Here is a 23,954-nt window from a genome sequence, read left to right as displayed (position 1 = left end):
AAACAATCCACTGGGCTTTCTTTCCAAGTTTGAAGACGTTTCGCTTCCAATCCAGGAAACTTTTTCAATTCAAAATGTCAAAAATAGCATTGAGTTCGAGGTTTTATACAGTAGCCCACCAAAACCTTGTTTTTGTTTAGAAAACATGCAAATTGAAAGAGACGAACGGGTCCACCCCTTTGGAATGGGGGTCGTTTGGCTTCTTTTGTTGGCCTGTAATGCCCCATACCTGTCTATGTCTCTGTAAGGGGTGTTGTTAAAGGTAACTGTTGGCCTGGCTATATAGGCAAGGTCATCTGTTTCCCCGTAAAGGGGTTGGGGTTGCAATCATCGCCTAAGTCTTTAAAAATTAAATTAGATTTTTAAGACACATAGCTCTCTTTACCCATTTTTGGAGTTGTCTTTGTTCTATTAAAACTGAAACATCCTTAATTCATTTGGTTTTTAAGCTTTTTTAGACGCCTTTATTATGCCTCTGTTCATGAACAGCACTTTGACTTGTCTTGTTACTGAAATGTTCTATATAAATAAACTACCCTTGCCTTGAAAAGACCGCATACCCTGGTAATATACCATGTCCTTAGAAAATTAGAAGACTGACAGTTGCTTACAAACTTTTTCAATTTTAGAAGTCCTTAATTTATTTATATAGCGCCAATTGTGTCATCTCAAGGCACTTAACAGTTCACCAGATCATACAGTCAAATTGATTCAAAGTTTTCTATTTAAGAAAAACCAGTTGATTGCATCGACTCATTGACTCGGATGCAATCCCTCACACTAAGCATGCTTGTAGCGACAGTGGAGAGGAACCCCCCCCCCCCCCCCCCCCCCCCTTTTAACAGGAAGAAACCTCCAGCAGAACAGAACAAGGCTCAGTGTGAGCGGCCATCTGCCGAGGCCGACTGGGGTTCAAGGAGACAGAAGCAGAGATACATAAAGCAGCATTAAAAGGTGGCCCCATCCAGGAAATACGCAGCCAGGCAGACGAGCTCTGATCCAACTCCCATGTCAGAGGATGAAGAGAGCACATCCAGCCAGTCACAGTCAGAGAAACAGGACCACACTGGAAAACAGGCTGATCTCCAACATCTATAAACAAAGGTGTTGATGGCAGCAGCACAGCTGATATTTCTCTCCAGGATGGAGTCACAGCCAAACAGGAACAGACGAGGCAAAGCTACTATGAGAAAAAGCAGAGAGAGCAGAACGTTAGAGATTGAACTAACAGATTCTGAAGAGTGGTATTAGAGAGATAGAATGAAGCAGTTAAAATCATTTAAAAAAAAACAAATAAAAAACAATCAAAAATATGAAAGCAGGGGAAACACAAGAAATAAATCATCCTTAAATTAACCCTTTATTGAACCTCCCTTTGGTTTGATTCCAACATTCTCTCTGTCATCTATGAATATCCCAGTTGTCAACTTGGCCACATTTGTCCACTTTATCTTAAAGTGGACAAATGTCTAATGCTTTTTTGGGTCCAAAAGGTATTGATATTCGTTCTGGCAAATTAATAATTTGATAATTTGTTGAGGCACCTGGACTCATTCACTCAAGGTTTCTAGTTGAGCACAAAGATTTGAATCGATTCTGACTGGTATAAAGAAAACTGTTCTATATACCAGTCAGATTCGATCTCAATGGTTTTACCACAACCATGTTTCACTGTAGGTTTGGGAATCTTTTAATAACGTGAAGCTTTGTACTTCTTTTTCAAAGTATCGGTAGAAGTAAAATTTTGTCTCGCCAGCCTAACCCTATAGGAAGTTTTAGGAGCTATGAGAAGTTTTATTAACCTCAGTGTGACGTTGGAGCTGCAAAGTATGGTGGGAGCTCTACTTACAGTTTGTTCATGATAATCTCAGCATAACAAATGTTTTTTTCAGTTTAATTGTACCAGAACTTGGGTGCAAGAAAGGTGGCAACTCCTTAAAAAAGGTTTATCATAACCACCTTATCACATAAGGTTGTCATTTTAAAAAGGGTTTTTAAGCTTATAACCTCTGATATTGTCTTACTATATCCAGAACCGATTGCTTTTGCCCAAAGGGGTTAATTTGACTGTTTGTCTGTATGTCCCTATTGAGATTAGGAAAAAAAAATTATAACAATTTTAATAAAACTAACTAATAGAGTGTTTCACAGAAAAATGAAGAAGACTTGTTTGTGTTGCAAACAGTAAATCAGATGTAGATTTTTTCAATACAAACATGTTTAGTATCAGATGCTCTTGAAGTTTCCTTTCTTGTATTTCTCATTTGATCTTAAATCTGTTTCAACCAAATGAAATTAGCCTTGAGAGTCTTAAACTAGGCTATTACAGGGGCTGAGACGACATTTTGTCAAATTTAAAACTGCTTTTTAAATAGTTACCCTCATTTAAATTATTTCATGTTCAGGAGCTCAGTTTCACCACCAGGTTTTGTGGGTTTTTTTGCAATTCCAAACGATAACCTAAATATGATGCACAACATCAAAAGTGATATCTGCACGAGGTTCCCGTCATGTGAAACTGGTGTTAAATGAGAAAGGAAAAGATAGCTTGGTTAAAGTTTGTCTGCTTTATACAGAGCGGGAAACCTTGAAGCAGGCATGGATGTGACAGCCATAGCCTGACAGCAGAGTATGCCCAAAGATAAAAGGCAAAACTCATGGTTCAAAGTTCTGACTGGGAATTGAAATGACCTAAATAAAACTCTTCCTACAGACGCATGCAGCATGTTAAATAGATGTATAGGGAGTCAATCTATCCAAATCCTATATACACCATTTCACACCTGAGTTTCTGCATTGAAAACCTAACCTAATGTATCTGAAGAGGAAAGACGTCTGGATTAGATGATCTGGTTTGTGTGTGTTTAGCAACAGGGATGTAAAGTAAGCAATTATCAACCAAATGAAATGAGATGTAGAAGTGCCAGCTGGAACCAGTGTCTTTTTAGAAAGGATGAGTGAAAGTCTCAATCAGGCATCTGTCTTTCAGTCTTTTAGCATATTGGTAACAATCTGTACCATGCAGCTTAAACCCAAGACAGATACTGTTGTTTTTGGTCCTGTTGCTCAGCAGTCTGTAGACTGGAAAGATTAACAGACTGTATTGGTTATGAGCAGCTGACCTACGTTCAAGAGCAAAGAGTCGCAGATGTGATCTATGAACAGCATAGGGTCTTTTCTCAGTACACAATATCATACAATACCCAAGAATAAGTTAATAAGAATTAGCCAAATATGAGGGGAACAAAATTTTATCTTTTAAGTTTCTTTAACATAATGAAAACTGTATTTCTAAAGAGTGATGTTAGAACTTTGATATACTTTTTGACTTTTGATGGAATAAAAGAGTTTCATAGCCGAGTTTCAAATATCCTATTACATTTAAAAAAAAGTCTAGATTCAGTCTTTATCAGTCTAAAGTATTTTAAATTTTAAAAAAGAGAAGATCCAGATATGTCAGAGTAATTAGCATGGCATCTTTATCATCATAATGGTGAGCCAATTGCACTGACCTTCTTGTTTAAAAATTTTTACATTTTATGGCTAAAAAATCTTTCCTGCAAAAAATTAGAACAATATTCCCTGGTTATGCTGTTTAAATATCAACCTAGAAAAGTTAGTATCTTTTTTTCATAACTATTCTATCTTTTTTAAAATTTCACTTTCTAATTTTAGGGTTTAAAATGTTCTTTAAATAAAAAAAAAAAAGCTTTTTGTCATGAAGCGGTGTTTGTTTGGAGGACCCAAAAGCAGAGGCAAGTTGGCAGAGGTGAATTAAAGTGGGTTTATTAAGGTTCACAGATCCAGGGGCAGGAATCAAAATCCAACAGAAAACAACAAACGTACCAGAACCAAGGAGACATCAGGGGTAAACCAAAACTCTAGGAGCCAGGGAGAGACGAGGAAGGCAGGCAGAAGTTAGACGAGGATCCAGCAAACAGGAACTGAAGAGGGAGGGCTTTTAAAGGGGACAGAGACAGGGAGAGGGCTAATGAGGGAATTGAAAACAGGTGAGAGCAGAACAGGAAACAGAGAAAGAGAAAGAGGACACAAGAGGGCAGCAGTTGACAACAAATGGAAAACCAAGAAAAACAGGAACTAACAAACCAAGACTCTGACACTTTTTTTGTTTAAAGACTTTTCTAACTCTTACCCAACATGTTGGCAGAATCATTTTTCAATCAAGTTGAAATTTAATCTAGCTTAGGCAAAATAGCATTGTGATGTGGCGTTATCTTGTACCAATATGAATACAGTAAATTCACATACCTGAAGGCAAAATAAGAAAGTATATACATTTTTCAAAGTCGTAGGGAAGCCGCTGTTCCAGCCGTTTCATTTCCGAATTCTCCCAAGTGGTGCAGGACTTTACACGAGTGACTAAAGTGAATGTGATTGGTCGATTATCAAGGGGGGGGGATTGTTGTGGTGGAAGGTTCTCAAGCAAGTTTGGTAGTAGCTAGTTTGTCGAAAGCATCTTGCTAACCAGGGAGCAACTTAGTGCTAGTAGGTTCCCAATGGGAAATTCCATTGGGACCAAGTAGCACTAAATTGGTGACTTAGAAACGACACTGTCAAGGAATGCTATGGACAGCGGAAACATGCAAGAGGAGGAGAGTTTAGTGTCGGAGGTCGTGGATGAGTCTCCTCCGTCATACATTTTTTATTTAGAGGAGGAAAGCGAGGATGAAGATGTTGTGGAAGAGGACGCCAGGTCGGCAGAAGCTTGTTCATCCCTGTGAACACTGGGACAGAACTCAATGGGAAAGTAAATGATTCCCATTGATATACGATTGGCCGAATTTAGATGTACAAGCTGACGTATAACTAACTGGCCTGCATAAGATAACGAGAAAAACCCCCCACATATAAAAAAAAAATATATATATAAATTTTCTACATTTTGGGACAATATATTCTGATAAAGAGTACATTTATATATGTGGTTAAGCCAGAATGATTTGACATTTATGACTTTCCTATGACTTTAAGTTTTAAATTTAAACTACAGTTTAATTTTTGAAGACGCTGATTATTCTTGTCACAGCTTGTTTCAGCCTCTCTCTAGTAAGTTTTAAGGCTCAAGGATCAAGTCTCATATAAAAATATATAAGGCAGAACTCTAACAGGCATTTCCACTTCACCAATGAGGCCCAATGAAAATGATGGTGCCATATAGTGAAATATGAAGTGTCTGTAAGTTTTCCAAGTTACTTTTTATTATTATTAGCTTCTCAGTATTACTGAGTCAAATCAGAAGGTATTTCTGTCTGACTGATCTCCCATAGACTAAGACCAAGCTGCAGAAATATCTTAAAGAAGTGCAAAATGAGCTTTAATCGGTATGTTTTGAAATGTCCTAAGAGAAATAAGATTAACAGCACCCAACCTTCTATGAGCATCATCCATATCTGTCCTTGTCCAGGAGGGTTTTTTAACGTTTGATTGAGGCTTGCATTTATATTGATTCTTATACAGTATCAAACTGATTGAAAAAAAGCAATTAATACATACATTTTTTTTTTATTTTTAAGTGTTATGTCGGTTAGTGTTAATTGCAACCACATCCATATCTGCTAAATGTTGCTCGTGTAGAACAGTGCATTAGTTAGTGGTAGAGAAGAGAAACCATTTACTGTATGGCAGTTAGCTTTAAGTGGAGGAAGCTGTCCAGGCCAATTTATGGCTATATACTGCAGATAAAGGCAACTATCAACCAGAGACTCACTTTATTCACAATTTATCAATTAAGTGCTGCTTTTTTCTAACAAAAAATAGCATTTTTTTTGGAACATTAGCTTGAAAAATGGATTTTCTGTTTAAGAAAAATGTAGACATGTTAGAAATTCACCTATATACTGTGTTTTCATAGATTTTGTAATGCTACAGATTCTTCACTCGTGGACCCTAAAACTGAACAATTTCTTCCTGTCTTACCTTAAAGTAAGTGATGGCTACTATCACACCACAGGCCTTAATGCTCAATTCCGATTTTTTTTGTTAAATCGATCTTTTTTTGCTTGTATGTGATTTTTTGTGTGTACTGTATTCATACAGCGCAAGTGCCCTGCATGCGCAGCAGAGGATGCACCTTAAAAACTCAAGCCTTTGTTTAAAAATAAAAAAAAGACTGCTCTCTGCATTATTGTCCGCCTTGGTTGTTGTTTTTCCACTTCTGCGTAACAAGACGCAGAATAGGGACCTTTGTTGAGTATTAATGACGTTCAGGTCAGATGAACATGATCTGGCCAGGTTGTATCGAAAAGATCAGATTCCTATCGGATTCAGGACCACATAGCCAAGCGGCCTGGGTCACTGTGGAAAAATCGGAATGTTGTTCAGACTGCTATGAAAAGATCAGATACAGGTCGCATATAAGAAAAAAAAAAATCGGATTGCCATCACTTCAGGCTGCTGTGTCAATGTAGCCTTAGACATAAATCTAATGTCTCAAGCCAAAAAACTCCCTTTTTAAGATTTGCAATAGTATAAAATTCTCCAGATGAAAGTGCATACCAGGTATTACTGGATAGTGTTTCATTGGACAGTCCTACCTTTTGCAAGAAACATTATGAGAATATAACATTTCAAGATCTCATTGCACACGCTTTTATTATAATTGGAATTAAACTGATTATTTAATTTAATTATTCTCTTTCGTTGACGCTTCAGATCTTGTAAGTGTTCTTTTTCTAACTCAGACTGTAGGTATAAAGATGCTCTCATTTGTTTTGTTCAGCTGTTGCATCAGTGTTGCTTCCAGTGTTTTAAAGCTGAGGGACATAATGGAAGTGCAGCGAGTTTACACCAGGAGACGCCTATTTTGTCTTCTTTCTCCAAACTGTCAGTTTCTCATTTTTAACCCATTGTCCAATCTATTTTTGCTCTGGTTTTCCTAATTGCGTGTTGGTTGATAAAATAAAACAAAAGCCTTTAGGGGAATGTGGTAAATGTTAAAGTGGTAATAGAGAGAAACAGATGTAAAACTCTGGAACATCCTTAAAAAATCTAATTTTCCCTGCAAAGCAGACTTTTTTTTCCCCTCACGGCCCCCCGCACACACATAGACCATAACTAGAACACATTATCAATCCCAACCAGGGTTACATAACTAAATTGGTTTGGAGTCTGAAGTGTCCTTATATAACCCGACACTTTAACATCTCTCTGTGAAATACGTACTTCGTTCCTGTTAAAATTATCATTTTCATTGCAATGTTTTGGACAATCCCCACGAAGGTTCTGACTCTAATAGGAGAAAAAGTTGCATCTTTTTCTGCATTTAGTAGTAACAACATATTGGTATAACTAATATATATACTGTATATTAGATATAATTTGGAATTTATTCAGTGCTCTACAAAGAAATATATATATTTTTGCAAAACATGTAAGCAATGTTCTAGTTACACTCATTATTAAGCGTGTAAATACATCTACCTCTAACAAAAAAATCTCATCTTACATTTCACATACCATTTGGGACATTTTATTGTGTTAATACAAAATTATTTGAATTATTATGATGCTTCATTGTCAGTTTTTTTTATAATAAGTTGTAGAGGAAAAAGTATTTTTTTTTTATTGTTTTTTTGTTGCTGCACTTAGCAGAAAAAAAGTAGGAAAATCAGTTTTAGTTGTTTATTTCTTTGTTGCTACAAAGTGTCTGGGCAATAAATCTTTTAACGCCGGATATTCTGTTTATTACACTTTAACTGGAGCCACATTGGTAAGGACAATTGATTTGTTGGTAGTATAGAGGGGTTGTGGCATTAAAAACATGCTAAATCATCCCTGCCAAAGTAAAGATTTTTTTCAGTGTCTGCCACATACTTGTTCTTATTAAACTCCAAACAGTAATCAGGCATGGTAGTGGGTGGTAAATTAGCAGATTAATATTCTTCCTGCAGGACACAACGACTGACAAAGAAATACACAATCATACGCACACAGAGACATATACGAGAAGGAATTACCTCAACTACTGTGGGGATTAATTCAAGATTAAGGCGGAAGATGACAGTTCTCCTTCCCACCACCTCGTTTAGAGTCAGCCAATGAAGAGTCATCGAGACAATATGCTGTACAGGCAGGAAAACATTGTTACAGTATCAACGGAAGACAAAGCAACTGCTTCTGTGCACACTTTGCACCTCTGGGCATTTCAGTACCTCCGGTTAAACAAGCAGGTATGTTTCTGGAATGTGAAAAGAAACCAGAGCTGCTGGTGAGGTTACTGCTTCTCATGCGGAGCTGCTGTAACACAAAAATGTAGCCTACTATAAATTTACCTCTGAATTGTCTTTCCAGTTAGGTTTATATTTCTGGGTTATTACTAGTATTGCACCAATACCGATACCAGTATCGGGCAGGGCCCCGATCCAGCGCTAAAATAGTGGTATCGGAATCGGTGAGTACCAACAAATAGGGCACCGATACCCTTTTTAAAGGCCAAAAGTTTATTCACCTCTTGTCACCCATTCCAGGTAGGCAATAAAAAGTTCTACTGGATTCACTTTGTATTAGATTTTTTCCTGCTTCACAAAGGTAGGCAGCAGCTTGACAAAGCCATGATGGCAATTTCAAACAGATGGTATCGGTTTCGGCCAATACTTCACAGCCAGGTCACGGGTATCAGGGCCAAAAAATGGCATCGGCGCAACACTAGTTATTACTTACACAGTTATACCATAATATCACTTAAGGGTCTGCAATAGTTTAAAAATATATAATTCATAAATGAAAATATAGAAAATTATTTACATGTTTAGATATTATGCTCTATTAAATAGGGTGAAAACAGAACATATAAACTGATCTTCATATTAACAAGACAATGTTTTCTTCTTAAAAAGTATGAAAATAAAACATTTTTATTAAATGGAAATTGATGTCATTTAATTAAAAGTCTCTAAACAATATAACAAATACAAAACTTTTCTTTGAACTTTATGGTGGATATTTTGGATATCTCCTTTATTATCAGATGGCTCTGGCCGCATTTGGCTCTGTGGGTAAATTGCTGCCATCTTTATTGTAATGCTTATTTGCATCTTGTTTTTTAAACCCATGTGTTCCTATTCATGTGTTTTGTTTACATATTGTGTGGCGTTACCACATTCTTTATTTCCTCAGGATTTGATGGTATCTGTTCTGTGTGTTTGTGTCTTTGGTTATACACATCAAAACAACAAAGACGCCAGGGATCGCTACATGGCATTTAGCGGCTCACATTATAACCCCATTTTCCCCCCTCTGGCTAGATCTCTGAGGTAGGCATGAAACTTTGTGGATGAAAAAAAATCTGCATTTGTTTGTCAGATTCTCCACTCTCTGAGGATCATTAAAGAAAGAGCAGTTAATTACCCATAATCCACCCTGGTCCAGATGTCTACTCAGTTGGAATTGTCTGAATGTGTGTGTGTGTGTGTGTGTGTATATATATGTTGTTTTTCTGTGGGTTTTTGTTTTAAACCAATTTGCATGAATGATCCTATTTGTTTGCATTTCTCTTTGAGTTTTTTTTGCGTGTTTCCCTCTTTTTCTCCCTTGTGGGGTAGTTGGTATTCTGGATTTTCTTGCCATAAAAATTACTCCTCTTTTTCTCTGTTTGTTTCTCTGCCCACAAGTTTGTTCACTCCTCCCTCTTCTCTTCCTCCTGTGCTCTGCTCTCTTTTTGTTTCACACTCACTTGGAGCCTGAGGGAGTGGACCTGATTTAGTCATCACTAATAAAACTTCAGTTTACACCTGCTGTTTAAACCACTGGAAGGTACTGTAGCTCCGTATATAAATGCACATTTGTTATGTATTTCCTAAAATATTGCACAGATATATTTACTTGGAGTCTTATAGTGTTTGCTGTTCCAAAGAGTGAGCTGTGATAATTGCTTGCTTGAGGTTAAGCAGGTTTTATTAGTCTGTTGGAGCTTCGCTATCCTCTGTAAGTTGTTCCTTAAAGTTTCTTGTTAACTGTGGAAGATTGTTCTCATGTTTCAAGGTTAGAGTGGAAATTATTTGGCTGATTGTCTGACAAGGTTTTGAATTACTTTTTTTTCCATAAACTTATGTTAATTTGTGTCAAATGCTGTATTAATGATTGAACGTGTGTGCTTTAGTTGCGTGATTACATATCTGCTACTGAAATGCTGAACTTGAAAACTTGAATTATTTGTCTAGACAGTGCTCAACATGATTACATAGTTTGCCTGAAAATGTGTGCAGTGTTATGTGTTTTGATTTTTAAGTACACTATCACATTTGGAAAAAGAAGAATGCCAGAAGGAATATGCTGAAAACTCTGCATTAACATGGCTTTAAAGGCCTCATGAAGGATGCTCTTGGGTCTAATTCTGTCTCCTTATGAGTATTTGTTATGTTTTTATTTGTGTAAAAACTAAGATTTACCAAGAACACGTTATGCTTTGTTTACTTTTCTAAGAGAAAATGTTAAATCTAGTGAAAAACTATGCTGAACTGAAAGTTTAACAGTTTACATCTTCACCTACAGCCTGTCAGCAGCACCAATGATGTTTATTGGTTTGTAGAGATCTGAAGGAGCTCTTTTACTTTACCACCTTGCCTGAACCATCACCTTTAGTAGGTTGCACTTGGTTTGCTCGGGGCTGTCCACACAAAATACTTGCAACCTTGCAAACCTAGCTTAAGCATCAGGTGTTTGTGGGTCTTGAAATGCTTTTCGGGTTTAGACAAAGCTCCTCAATTTACTCTGCAATCAGGAGTGAGAGGCAGTGATGACAAACTTAAATAACAGACTATATGACCCCTACTGTATGTGTGCGTTTGGATGTTGCTGCTTGTAGGTCCAAGTAACATCCCACAGAAACAGGCCAAGATGATGCAAATTTCTGCTGTGTTTTTGACGATACCCGGTAAGATGCTATGTTACACTCTTGTAACTTAAACAGTCAAAAAATTATATTTTTAGATTTGCTTCAATTGTTTCTTAATGCTGACTGAACAGATTACACTTAAAAGAAGTGGCTGTAAAAGCTGTTGGGTGCATCAAGTTTTTTCCAATACAATCTGATATGATACCTGGTCAGAGCGTTTTGACAGATATCCGATACCGATCCTATTCCGCTGTAGTAGGGATTTGCAGGGTCTGACTGGATGCCTTTGAACGGATATGGGAACAACAGCTACTGCTATTCATTGTGAAGTGTGAGATTAAGAGTCTCACATCAGTACCAACTGGAAAAAGTAGCTACTTTTCAGTGTAGGTTCAAAAAGAAATAAGTTGTAAGGAACCTAAAGATACTCAGCACTTACAGTAAAGTAGCTAATTTGGCAGCACTTATTTCTTGTGTTGTCTGCGTTTTGATAAAGCTGGTTTTTTTTTGCCTTTATACATTTTGTACTGAGGATGTAGTGTCTTTTAGTTCAATACATGAATGGATCAAGTAAACAATTCAAAAACAGAGTGATATCATTGTTGTACCCGTGACCTTTAAACAGGTTTGCTTACAATTTTTCACGTGTCATAAAACTTCTGCAGGATTCAAACCAAAAGCAAATCATTCCAGCCTGCAGTACTTCGGTTCCATGAAACTGGACAAACAGGTATTCTGTTTCTTTGATTTGAACAGACCAAGGGGAAGGTAAACAAAGCATGAATGCTGTTGCAAATGAGACCAAAGAAGAAGAAAGGAGATCTTTTATTAATCTGGTTTTAATCCTTTTCCTTTTCAAAGCAACCCTTTTCTTATTTTGAATAGGTTTAGTTTGGCATTGCCTTTGTGTTGGGTCAAAACTGGGCCAAGAATGAGATAAACGGAACAATAAACATTATGAGAGCTCAGATTGAGATTTCCACAGTGGACAGAGAAATAAAGTCAGAGTTTTATCCATCATCCACAAATCCTGTGGTCAATAAGCTGGATAAAAACAGCATTTTTCTTTGACTTGGACATGAGAAAGCAAGTTCGATAGAAAGGAAACTCGGAGGAGAGTCACTTCTTTTTCAGCGGAGTTTGCTTTTTTAGAGACGGATAGAGGAAACATGGATCTTTAATAAATGGAATTTAGAGAAACGGGGAATAGAAAAACCAGCCCAAAAGGAGCTGTTGGCATACGACTGAACCGGAGACTGGGGAAAAACATAAAGAGATGTGGCAGAATGTGTGAAATCAGTGCTGTCGACTTAATGAGATGCTCTAAATAATAGTTGGCAAAACGGCAAATCAGCAAGAAAGCAAGCAGCTTGCATTTTAAAGGCAGTGTGTTCCTCCCTCTGGGCCTTGGAGCCCTTACATAACCAGCAGGATCAAGAATGAGCAAAGACTAAAAGCAATCTCTGCGGGGGGCCCACAAATAAACCTGGATTAGTGATGGTTTCAGGATATTTGTAACAGGGAATCCCAGGAGGTTTCACTTAACAAATATGTATCCTGTACACCACAGAACATTAGCTAAGAACAGAAAGGAATGAAGAGATCCAGGGTGATGGCTCCCATCCACCTGCCTGAAGGGGCTGTTAAGAAGGCGGTGAATGCAACCGTAGTATGGCCTGTGTTTTCTTTTACCTCACATACACTTTTTAGGTCACTGAGTGAGTCGTTTTTTAATTTATTTGTTGGTTTAGAGCAGAGTTCTTTAACAGGGGGTTCGCTACCCCTAGGGGTCCACAGAGGGACTGCATGAGGGTTGCGAAAGTTTTGGTTGATTAGACTTTTTTTTTATATTCCCTCCTGCAATTTTTATCACTAATTGAAATGTTTTTAAATACATATTAAGATGAATTCAACACACTGTAGTAAACAGATAAATGGACACAGACGATGTCTTTCAGTCATCAATGCACACATTCAGCGACACACAGGAGCTCTTTCAAGCTGGGCACCGTTTCATTCACAACACCTGTCCCATCAACCAGGAATCAGAATCAGAAATACTTTAATAATCCCAAGGAGAAATTACTTTCATTATATTAATCCATCTGTGATAGATTGACTATATAATTATTATAATACAATATATATAATTAGTGGGTCCCCGCTCCATTTCGCCATCAGTTTGGGGGTCCTTGGCCTGGAAAACGTTCAAGACCCCTGGTTTAGACAATTACAATCTAGTGCTGTACATGATGAGAAGTTATATCTGTTTTGTGCATTTATTTGGAAAAATTGTGTTCTGGTGAACCACTTGTACTTATACAACACCCTTACACCCATTTACACACACACTCACGGTGGCAAACTACATTGTACAGTAGCAATCTGTTTTGAAGCACATTGACAGAAGAGAGACTGGCATAGTCTTGGCCCATTCAGTAAGCCATATAGCTGAAGTGCATTGCCCAATGACACAGCTGAGTCAGGTAGGGCCTTGAATCGAACTCCTGCATACAACACCACTATCGCCTATCTAACACATTCTCACTCCTAACTCATTGGTAGTTGGGAGTGAGCATTACTGCTGTTCAAAAAAGACCCATCATTTTCGAGAATAAAAAAAAACAACTTTGAGTGATGTTTGAACAGATGCAGCTTGGGCTGTGTTTTAACCCACCCCCACCCCAATTTTCCCAATTTTATTGTTATATTCAGAAATTAGAAGGTGTTAGCTTTCAAATGATGCACACACATGGAATTTGGGCTTACAGTTCCTAAGTTATCTGCTTTTCCATTGGGGTATGCAAAATAGGCAAGGATCACTTCAAATCAACCCCTGTCTTTGACGTGCAGGGTAACTGACAAGATGCGGACATTGTATCACATGACAAAGACATGACCTGTGACAAAATTAGTCACACGCTTCCTTAATCTTTTGAGTTTTAGCTGCAATGATAGTGTTGTTAGCTTTAAGAGTGTTCGGTAACATGTATATTAGTGCTTCATTAGGTATAGGGCTTAAGGTAAGGGATGGGTCATATTACTTTCAGTTAAATATTAAAGTATTGTACCCATTTAGCTTTAAACATTCAACAATGTGTCAAACATTTTTGTGCAAAGGTAATGGAGCCTTTTTCAGCCAGACTTTGCACTTCGTGTTCTTTTGCTCAACATCTATGGTGTAATTTTGGTGCCACCGAACAGAGCGTATAGTTAGAACAGTGTTCATCGTTTAAACTCCTTTGATGAAAAACAGTCAACTGCGTGCTTAACTCTGACAATGCGCTCTTGACCTCTTTGTTGACGCTTTTTCATTGGGTTCATCCGTCACTCTCTTTGTTTACTTTTTTGATTGGATCGGTGGAGTGCCATGATTAGCCACCTGCTGCCATGTCTTAAAGGGGAAGGAAATACCAGCCAACCTCGCACACAGGAAACAGCTGATTTAAGTTTCTTTTACCGACATGGAAAAATTGTCGCCGATTATGGTAGTGAATGATGGTAACGGTAAAAATTTATCGCCCAGCCTGACTTTTAACCATTAAGACATGAGTACATAAACAAGGAGAGTGTTTCTCTCAGTGGTGCCTATTTGTTTAGAACAGGCTTGTTTTCACTAAGTGACATTACTCACAATGGATGGAGTACCCAGAAATTTTACTCAAAAGAAGTGATAATTATTTTTTTTTACTCAAGTAAAATTAAAATGTTCAATGCTGTAAAACTACTCCTAAAAGTAAATTGTTTTAAAGTTAGAAAAGTAAATGTAACTGAGTAAAATGTAGCTAGTTACTACCTACCTCTGCTTACACCCGTAGAAAAACATCTGCTGATTATTAGATAGTACCACTACTTCCATATTATTTAATACACAGACAGTTCTGGATGCACAGATGAGGAAGAAAAAATACAGATATCATCAGCATAGCATGATTTTCTATTATGCAACCCTAGTTTGAAAGTTTGCATGTTCTTCTGTGCACTATTGGGTTTGCTACAGATGCTGCAGATTCCTCCCATAGTTTGTAAACAGGCATTGCATGCAAGGTAAATCACTCTGAAATGCCCTTAGAGGTAAGTGTAGATGTGCATGAATGCACGTCTTTCTGTCATTCAGTAGAAACCTGTGCAGGATGCACACTGCCTCTTGCACAATGACTGGTGGAGAACATTTTTGTTAACTATTGTAAGAACAAAAAATTTGAGCCAAGTCACGCAGCTAGAACACTCATTCCTCTTCCGCTGAAAACATAGACGTAATGTGACTAACACAAACGGAAACAGGAAACAATCTGTAAGATCTTAAATTTAAAAATAGAAAAAAGCATTTACAAAATGTTTATGTTAGTATGTCTTTCATTTCATCAAAAATTGTGAAGGATAAAAAAGCCTTCAAAAATAAAACTTCTAAACTAAAAATCCACTCTCTTAAGCATACAGTGGTTTTCCATTAAAAAAGGTCAACAATGAGGCTAATAAAGTGAAACACAATAGACACAAATGTGTGTTGAGGGGAGATGCTCTTTGAAAGTATTTGTGTCCCCAGTCTCCTGCTGTGAGAGCATTAGCCAGAAGTAGTCATAAAAACATTCTTTAATTTATTTCCTTTAGAAGAGAGCAGGGAAAAGTCACTGTGCACAAATAATGTTCCATTTCCTGGTTATAGCTCCAAGCACTGCATGAATGTGGTCAAACTGGTTGTTAGAGGATGTATGCTATCAGACCAGATATGCAGTTTGGTAAGATTGTATTGTATCCTGAAACAATGAAACAGTGATGCGTTCTCTCATAATACTAGCTTAGCATTAAGAATCTCATTGTAATTCCAGACAAACAATTGGAACCTATTTGAGTGGAATATCTCCTGATTTAGGGAGGAAGCAGCAAAAAACTTGATATCTTGAACAAGCAGCGTTAATCCAAGCCAGTTATTTTTTTTCTTTTTTTTGCACTAAACATAAATGTGAGGTGTCCTTTCAATTAAGAGATTTTGTGTATTATCAGCATCTTTTTTATAACAGCTGTTAACCGGGATGCTCAGTGAGGCAGAGAGAGAAGGGAGTGAGGTGAGGAACAGGAGGAGGGAGAGGATAGGGTGGATATATCAAGCTGCAGGCTGGTTTTCATGGTAATACGTCAATATACAGATCCAGCACTCTTGGATTGCAATCATGTTTGGGCGTAAACTAATTATTTGAACATAAATAACAAGCAAATAAGATTCTGAGGTAAGTTACAAAATTTAGTTTACACAAAGGGAAAAACAGAGATAGAAAATAAAAAACCCTCTCATAAAAACTATCCATGAATACATTACAAAGGAAAGACTGCAGACAACAGACTCCATTATGGGTTATGCAATGACCGAAGTAAACTCAGAAATGGAGGCAATGGGCTTTAGAAGACGAAAAGAACAAGAATTGCCTCCAGTGCTCTTTACGGTCTGTTCCTGCCAAATGGACTTGACTTACAGAGTCCCACTCTGTTAAATGTGTGACATTGGCAGTTTGTGTCAAACTTTGTGCCTCTTAAAGTCAGGTTAGCTTATGATTTTCTATTTTAGCTTCATCATATCAATGATGTAATTTCTATCTTCTGTAAAATACAAATTATGGGATTCCAATGATATAAAAACATTGGTTACCCTCTAAATATCTGTAACTGTCATGTAATGGTGTACAGCATCATCCAAATGCTATGAGACGTCAGGAGGCTAACAGGTGAAACCATGGAAACAGTTTTCCTAAAAACTGAAACTCTAAAATCTTGAATCTAAGGAGAAATCCAAAATGGATCGCAGAACAGGCTAGTGTGAAAACAGAATGATCTGACTGAGAACTGACTGACTGAGAAAGCAAACGGGAGCTTGATCATGATGTGCGAGGAATCGGGCGTTCTCTCTGGAAAAATGAAAGCGCCCAGTCAGCTGACAGCGGGTCAGGTGAGCTGGTTATAAAGCTCAGCAGTAATGGAAACTGGAACGTAGTTGATACTCTGATAAACTATCTATCTCAGTCATATTCTGCTACATTATCAACTAAAATAATATTGTCAGAGAAAGAGTTATATAAAACCTCTGTTTTCATTGTTCTCCTTCCGCTTAAACAGTCCAATTGGTAGCTTGACTGCAAGAAATTCCACCAATCATTGTTGCAAAGCAAATGTCCCTGTCCTTTAATAACAACCCAAGGATAATCTGAAATCCCTGTGCCCAGACCAAGACATTTTATCTTGGAAAGTATGAACCTGCAAAATTGATCTTGCAAAGGTTAAAATTGTGTAGAAATGCTTGCAGGGCTTTTGATATCCTTAGTAATGGTTTAACATTCCTGCAGTGGAAAAGGGCTACATGCCTGTGTAAATTCTCAGTAATCTGGTCATGGTAACCACAAACAGGCTTAAATTGGAAGGCAACCAGACATTTGCTCACTTTTTTTTGAAGACATTTCAACACCTGTCCTCTCTATGTCTTTGTGAACTCTGTTGACTTGCACCGGAGCAAACTCTAGTGGAGTGCTGATGTATTAAAACAGCATAGAGGTCCATCCTCCTGCACACATCCCAAATTAGATACAAATCAAATAACCAAACTTTGTTCTTCTAAATTGTTGGAGTCTTTTGTTGTGCATGGGCGCTGTGATTGGTCTTTTGAATCATTATGGGAGTGCTTATGTAACTCCTTTAAAATAAGTTTCATGACTCAATCGTAAATGCTTGGAATCTGAAACTGCAATCTTCCCTCCCTGCTCAGTGATGGCTTTTCTCTTTTAACAAAGATGGCTTCTTTTACTCCTCTTTCAAGCCATCTGTTCTCTCTGTCCAAAATATTAAAACGATGTACAAAGGTGTGATCTTTGGTCTTGAGGTGCAAGTGTGCAGCTAATCTTGCCCAGAGCCAGTGGCTCTCCTAGACTGTGCCATGCTTTTGTGTTGTTGTTGTTTGGTTTCTCCAATATTGGAGGCTCTACAGTCCAAACTGCCCTGAATCGCATATACAACGCTGCTAAGCTTAGGTTTGGGTGTTTTGTCTTAATGATGAACCGGTTTTTGTCTCAGTATGTTGTTGGGTTTGAAATTCACTGCCGTGTTGTGTTTCGAGAAAATCTAACAGAGTTTCTCAGAAATTTCTGAAGAAAGACACAGAGGACAGATGGTGTGAAAGGGGGGTCAACAGTATCGACAAAGACTCCTGGATAGGCGTCAACACTTCTTCAAAAAAACTGATCGAAATTCCAGTTGCCTTCCAATTTAAGCCTGTTTGTGGTAAAAGGGCCCAAAAGCAATCACAGAAAGGTGCTAAACACTCAGCCGATATAGAAAACAATGGAGGGAGAAGGAAAATAAAACAAGTGAGGAGTGATCATTTATTTATCTCATGGGATTAGGAATCACTTTATTCTTTGTTTTAAGGTATCTTCCCTAAGTTTTAAGGTTCTTCTTCTCTAACTTTGTAAATGGTTTTGTAATTGCCTGTACTTATTTCGCACTTTTTCAAGTCAGGAGACTTTGCCAGCTGACATAAGCAAGGTAGGCGCCACCGGGGCGCTTTGACCGCCATCAGTAGGCAATACGGGTGACGTGTCTTGCCAAAGGACTTAACGACATTGAAAGCTAGAGCTGAGGTTTGAACCAACATCCCTTTGGTTTAATCAGTCCTGGTGTTAAAGGGTTTAGAAGATTTCCGTTAGGACAGAGAATCCCTTTGTATTTGTGAATGACGTGAATAAACAGCCACAACAAAATCGTTTGCTCTTAGGTCCATGCATCTTTTTTCAGGATTCAAATAAATTTGTCCACCCTTTCTGGACAGTTTCACTTAACAGCCCCCTGAAGGGAGAAATTGGAAAGTGAATCTCTACTCTCTGGTTCTCATTTTGTATTCTCTCCCTCGTGCTCTCTCCCCATTACAATCCCTTGCTTGGACACCTCACTTCACTTTCAATTTCTGTCCTCAACCAACCCTTCCTCATACTCTTCTTCATTTAATGATAAAATGTTTCTTATTTCAATACATATCTCTTCAGCCTTCTCAATTTTAATGTGATTTATTCAATCAGTAAACACTATAAATATATTTCACTATTGGATAGTGGACGTCAACTGTTGGTGAGCAGTGATGCAAAGAGGAGGTTATGGAATCTGCACACACCACTTACCTTTATTAGTTCACCTGACTTGTATGAAGTTGGACCCCATTTTAGTTAAAAAGTGCCTTTATGTAATTTTTGAAATAAATTCACTAACATTTCTGAAACATTCTTAAAACATTTACTGTCCATATTACCATAGACATCACCAGGTTACTGCTTATTTTTTTGAGTAAACCTACATGAACATCCTGTTCCACCAAATCCCAAAGGTGCCACTGTGCCAGTTAAAGGCATTTTCATGTTTGAGATGTTTTGAACTTTTTGACTTGGTACATTATCCAGCTGGAAGGAGCCATTAGATAGATTGGTACACTGATATCCTAAATGGATGGACATGGTGAGCAACTCCAGATATGCTGTGGGTTTTAAGTGTGCCAGTGAGTACCATTATACCACCACCAACCTCAACAGCCGATTGAAGAAAAGATAAAAGCATGCTATATTATTGCCTCATAACCTAATGAAGAATATTACTAATCTCCTATTATCCAGGTAGAAATACCCTCAGTTTTCTGTCTAAGTCTGGCATTTTTAAACCGTTTTCAAAACTCAGGAGCCTGTTTGAACAACTAGGCCCTCAAAACAGAGCGTGTGCTGATCATCACAACTTAACAAATAACAGGAGGTGGACATTTACATGAAAATGGGATTTATTAAACATGAAAGAGAATGTGGCTGCAAGTTACATCTATGCATCTATATTGTGCATGTTTAAAATTCAGATGCAAACTTATATGCAAAAAATGTCTGCATTAATTGTAACGAGAAAAAGGCATGTAGCTACAACAACATACAGGTGGAGCTTCTGTGCACTTGTCAACACATTTGGACTGTCAAGTTAAAACAGAAGAGGGATAATATCTATGGAGCAATGCTATTTTTGGAAGAGATCTCTTTGTAACACCTCATTTTAATGTGTAGATGGATAATTCCATTGCCGTCTCTTTGCGGTCAGGTCGAGCAGCTTCTCTCTCTGTTTCGCTATCATGTCCTTTACGTAGCTGTGGTGATGACAAAGGACAAAATGCAGCTTTTCTTGTTCTTCAAGTTATACCATAAGAATAGTGACCAATGGAAAGACTTGTTTTCTCTTACAAATGGTCACTATCCTTAATATATAGTTCTACATTGAGAATACAAAACAAGTCTTTACTATTTTGTTGTTGTACAGTTGCTGTACCCAACTGTTTTCTGTCCTTCATTTTAATTTGACTAGACATGTTAAAATCAACTTTCATAAAATAAAAAAAAAATAACAAAACATTCCCTATTCATAAATGTCTGTCTGCTCAGTTTCTGGATAGCTCATATATCTTTGCTAAATAAATGACCTTGAACGATCGTGACCTTTTGAGGAAAAAGCTAGAGGGCTTTCAACTTTTCTATGTTGCTTTTTTTGGATTATCTTATAGCCTCATAGATCCTGATTACCTTTCTTTTTTTATCTCACACAAACACAGCAGGTCATTTTACATCTCCTCAACCTGCGTCCTCTCCACACTATACCTGCTCTTTGTGTCAAGGTAGCAACATGCACACCTCATTCGAACAGTGCAGTCTTCAATTATTTGCACATTCAGCTTTAGTAGATTGCCTTCAAAATACCCACTTATTGCACATGTGATATTTGTTTGCACAAGCTTTGTTACAGCAGGGCTTTAGGATCAATCTTAGCCACATTTATTCTCCGTATCAGTGCATTGGCAAGAGCAATTGGGTGAATGTGGCTATAAAGTGCTTTGAGTGGTCACTAGGACTAGAAAAGTGCAGTATAAATCATGTCCATTTGCCACTAATCTCTCTCTAAAATTATAATTTCTTTAATGATCGTACTAAAGGGCAAAACAGACAAAGCATTAAGGCTATGTCCTTTGCCTAACTACAGATTAGCTTCACACACCTTCTCTGCATTATTAATTCTTTCTTTCCATACTGTTTTTCTATTTCCCACTCTACCGTCTTCACTCTGCTGCCCATCTCCTCAGCTCTCTTCCTGTGCTCCTGATTGGCTGCCTTCACCCTTTTCTCTTTATGAATTGAACAGCAGTGGCTGAATTTGACTGGCTGGAAACTAATCAACTCACATGCTTCCCTTTTCTCTCCCAGTCTCTCTCTCTCTCACACACACACACGTTTTCATATTCTCACCTGCAAACATCAGAACGTCTCCTCCAGAAACAAGCACAATCCCGCTCTATCGTCTCCTCACACACAGGCATCCTTCCACGCTACCGTTTACGCTCTCACCGGCATGCATCCCGCTTTGTCAACAGCTCACGTAGCAGCCGAGCTCTCTCTCACACACACGCAGACGTAGCTCATCTGCAGTCACCCGCCGGGCTCACACACTCATCACAGACCACGCGCTGTCACACACTCTGAGGTCTTCTGTGATGCTGTGAGTCTCTCCAACGTCCTTCTCATTCACACGCGGCTTCGACCAGGGCTCGTCTTTCTCAAGAGACGCAAGCAGACCGTCAAGCCTCTCTGCCTGTCAGTCAGTCAACCAGTCTTTACGTGTCTGTGTGTCGGTGGCATGAAGCGGTGATGTTCTGGGACAGGAAAAATAGTATGGGCAATTCCCAAAGACGGCCCAAAGGAAGACACAGACCAAAATCTGCAACAGGTACTCTATATATTTTGGCCTCTTTTTGGAGTTGCTATCTATTTAAACACTTGACTTTATGTCATTTTTAAATTTTTAACCTGCAAAAACTGCTCCATAAATGCCTTGTTTACGATTTATAGCTACACTTCCAATCCAATGGCACTCATTAACTCAAACTGATGTTATTTTACCATACAGGATCAGACATTGCATTTTCTCTTTCATTCAGATTGTCTTAGTGTGTTTTTCTCCTATTAGTTCAAAGCACCTGCTTCTCTCCATCACTCCCCTCTTTGTTTGCATCAAGTTGTCGTCTGTTTTCATCTGCTGATGCAAACAGTGGCTACCACTCTTGTTGTATCAGTCTAATTTTTACCGTATTCGAGTCTTCAGTTCCACCCATTTCAGCATCTGCTCATTATAGATCACTCCTTCCATTCATGCATTTGCACTGGAAAGCCTCAATTCATCCAGCATCTGCATATGGAGCGGTATGAGACAATTATTAGGGATGTATGTCTTCTAATCCCGTTGTCTAGCCATTTAAAAGGACCATACTTGATTGTTTTTTTCCCCAAATCTATTTCTATGTGGTGGTTTGCTCTTGTTTCAAGCATTTAGCTCACTGTCATTCTATATCTATCCATGATTAAGCTAAAGGACATTGTCTTTCTATTTGCCACTGCCATGCAGGCTTTGCTTCATCTCGGTTGCCAGGTTTGAACAGACCAAGTTGGTCGTTTTCCTCTTGGCGTGTGACCAGACTGTGAAATGATGTGTGAGAGTGGGTAATAGGTACTCTTCAGATTCACTATTGCTGCAAAGCTGGCTCTATAAGTGTGTGTGTATGTGTATAAGACCTGGCTTGTGAATCCTAAGGTTTCACACATGCTTCGTTCAACTGCCACATCATGAAGGGTCATTTATGCTTGGGAAAGTGTACGAATACGCTTGTGTGTGTTTGAGATGGCCCATCCTGCACAGCTGGACACAATCTTTAATTATCTCTTAACAGTGAGGGCTTTATTTGACAGTGGTGGACAAGGAGAGAGGGAAGAATTAGAGGAAAACGGTGGTTAGGATATTCTTTTGAGAGCTTGATAGTAAGGCATGATGAAGGACTAACAGGAGGAAAGTGTTGAAAAAAGACAAGTATACAGCGTAATGTGTAATCGATAGAGAAGCACATCGATACACACCGCTTCGGCTCCAAGTATGAACACGTCGCCTTGAGAATGCACGCATGCACTATGTATGTGAACCATTCATTTGACCTTGACTCAAATTGGCATTTGCAGCTCATTTGCTCCTCTCAGAGAGCAGGATACTGCCACATCACTCTGACCCGGTGCTGCATTACAGATGAGACCGCATGATTTATGGCGGTGTAGTGCCATGGCGAAGGTAGAGAGGAGGAAGAGAGGCGAAACTGGGGTTCTTGTTTTGGTAAATGAAGGATTGTGGGTTCAGAAGGAAATAAAAGCACCTCTCCTTTGTTGGGTAAAAACTGATGTTTTAAACATACTTGGAAATATGCATCTTATTCTGAGGAACAATGGGTTACAGAAACTGATATTAAATCATTAGACTGAAAATTGATAATAAAAAAAGGATCCTTCTGTAAAGCACAGTATAAGCAAAGCAGCATGATAAAAAATCATTTTACTGATGTCTGCCTTGTGTTGCTACTGACACCTTAAAGGATAACAGCATATTAAGAGCATAGATAGTTTGGTTGATAGTCTAAAGGTAGCACCCCCTGCAGATGCTCGCTTAGCACCCACGTTGAAACACTAACCCTGACAGGTTTTGTGTGAAATGAGATTTGCATGCAGTGTCTCTGAAAGACACTATTAGAATTATAGTGATTATTTTAACTCTCAGCCAGATCTGTAAAAATGACACATTTTTGTTGTTTTATCTGCAAACATATGGGCAGTTTTTAGCTGTGCGTCAATATAAATCAATCTTTATAGGGAGTTACAGCCCTAGCCGTCTTTGCTCTGCAGGATTTGAGGAAACTGTGCTGCTCAATATATTAGTAACTCTTAGTAAGCCATAAATCCTTCTTTTCTGTTGGTTCTGTTGGAGTGAAACTAAATCCAACCAGCTGAAAATTGCACTGGATACAAAGTGTGAACTGGTGACACATGAAGTGTATAACCAGCTTCCTTGTTTAGTGACTTTTTAGTCACTAGAGAATAATACCTCTTAGTAAACCAGCTATGAAAGCCGCCAGTGTGTTATTCAATCAATTTGCAAGCCAACTTGAGGTGATCTAGATAATGTTTTACTATAGCCTTCACTATGCCAAAACACAAGTATATTATTTGAATGCATCACC

The 23,954-nt window shown here is 38.2% G+C and overlaps 1 protein-coding gene across 2 annotated transcripts in view; it reads left to right on the top strand.

Annotated features, from left to right (window-relative positions):
* nhsl2 (NHS-like 2) overlaps positions 1–23,954 on the top strand; it is a 221,653-nt gene that overhangs the window by 93,457 nt on the left and 104,242 nt on the right. The window contains exon 1 of one of the 2 annotated variants that reach the window (XM_038293135.1): positions 21,189–21,628. The exons of the other annotated variant lie outside the window; for it this stretch is intronic. Within the exon in view, the coding sequence (XP_038149063.1) occupies positions 21,550–21,628 (79 nt within the window). The 5' untranslated portion in view covers positions 21,189–21,549. Of the gene's footprint in view, positions 1–21,188; positions 21,629–23,954 lie in introns of those variants that run through there. 2 annotated transcript variants of the gene reach the window in all.

Source organism: Cyprinodon tularosa, unplaced genomic scaffold, assembly GCF_016077235.1.
Source record: "Cyprinodon tularosa strain WSP-4 unplaced genomic scaffold, ASM1607723v1 ctg321, whole genome shotgun sequence".
Classification (NCBI taxonomy): Eukaryota; Metazoa; Chordata; class Actinopteri; order Cyprinodontiformes; family Cyprinodontidae; genus Cyprinodon; species Cyprinodon tularosa.
This window is presented reverse-complemented; position numbering and strand designations above follow the sequence as displayed.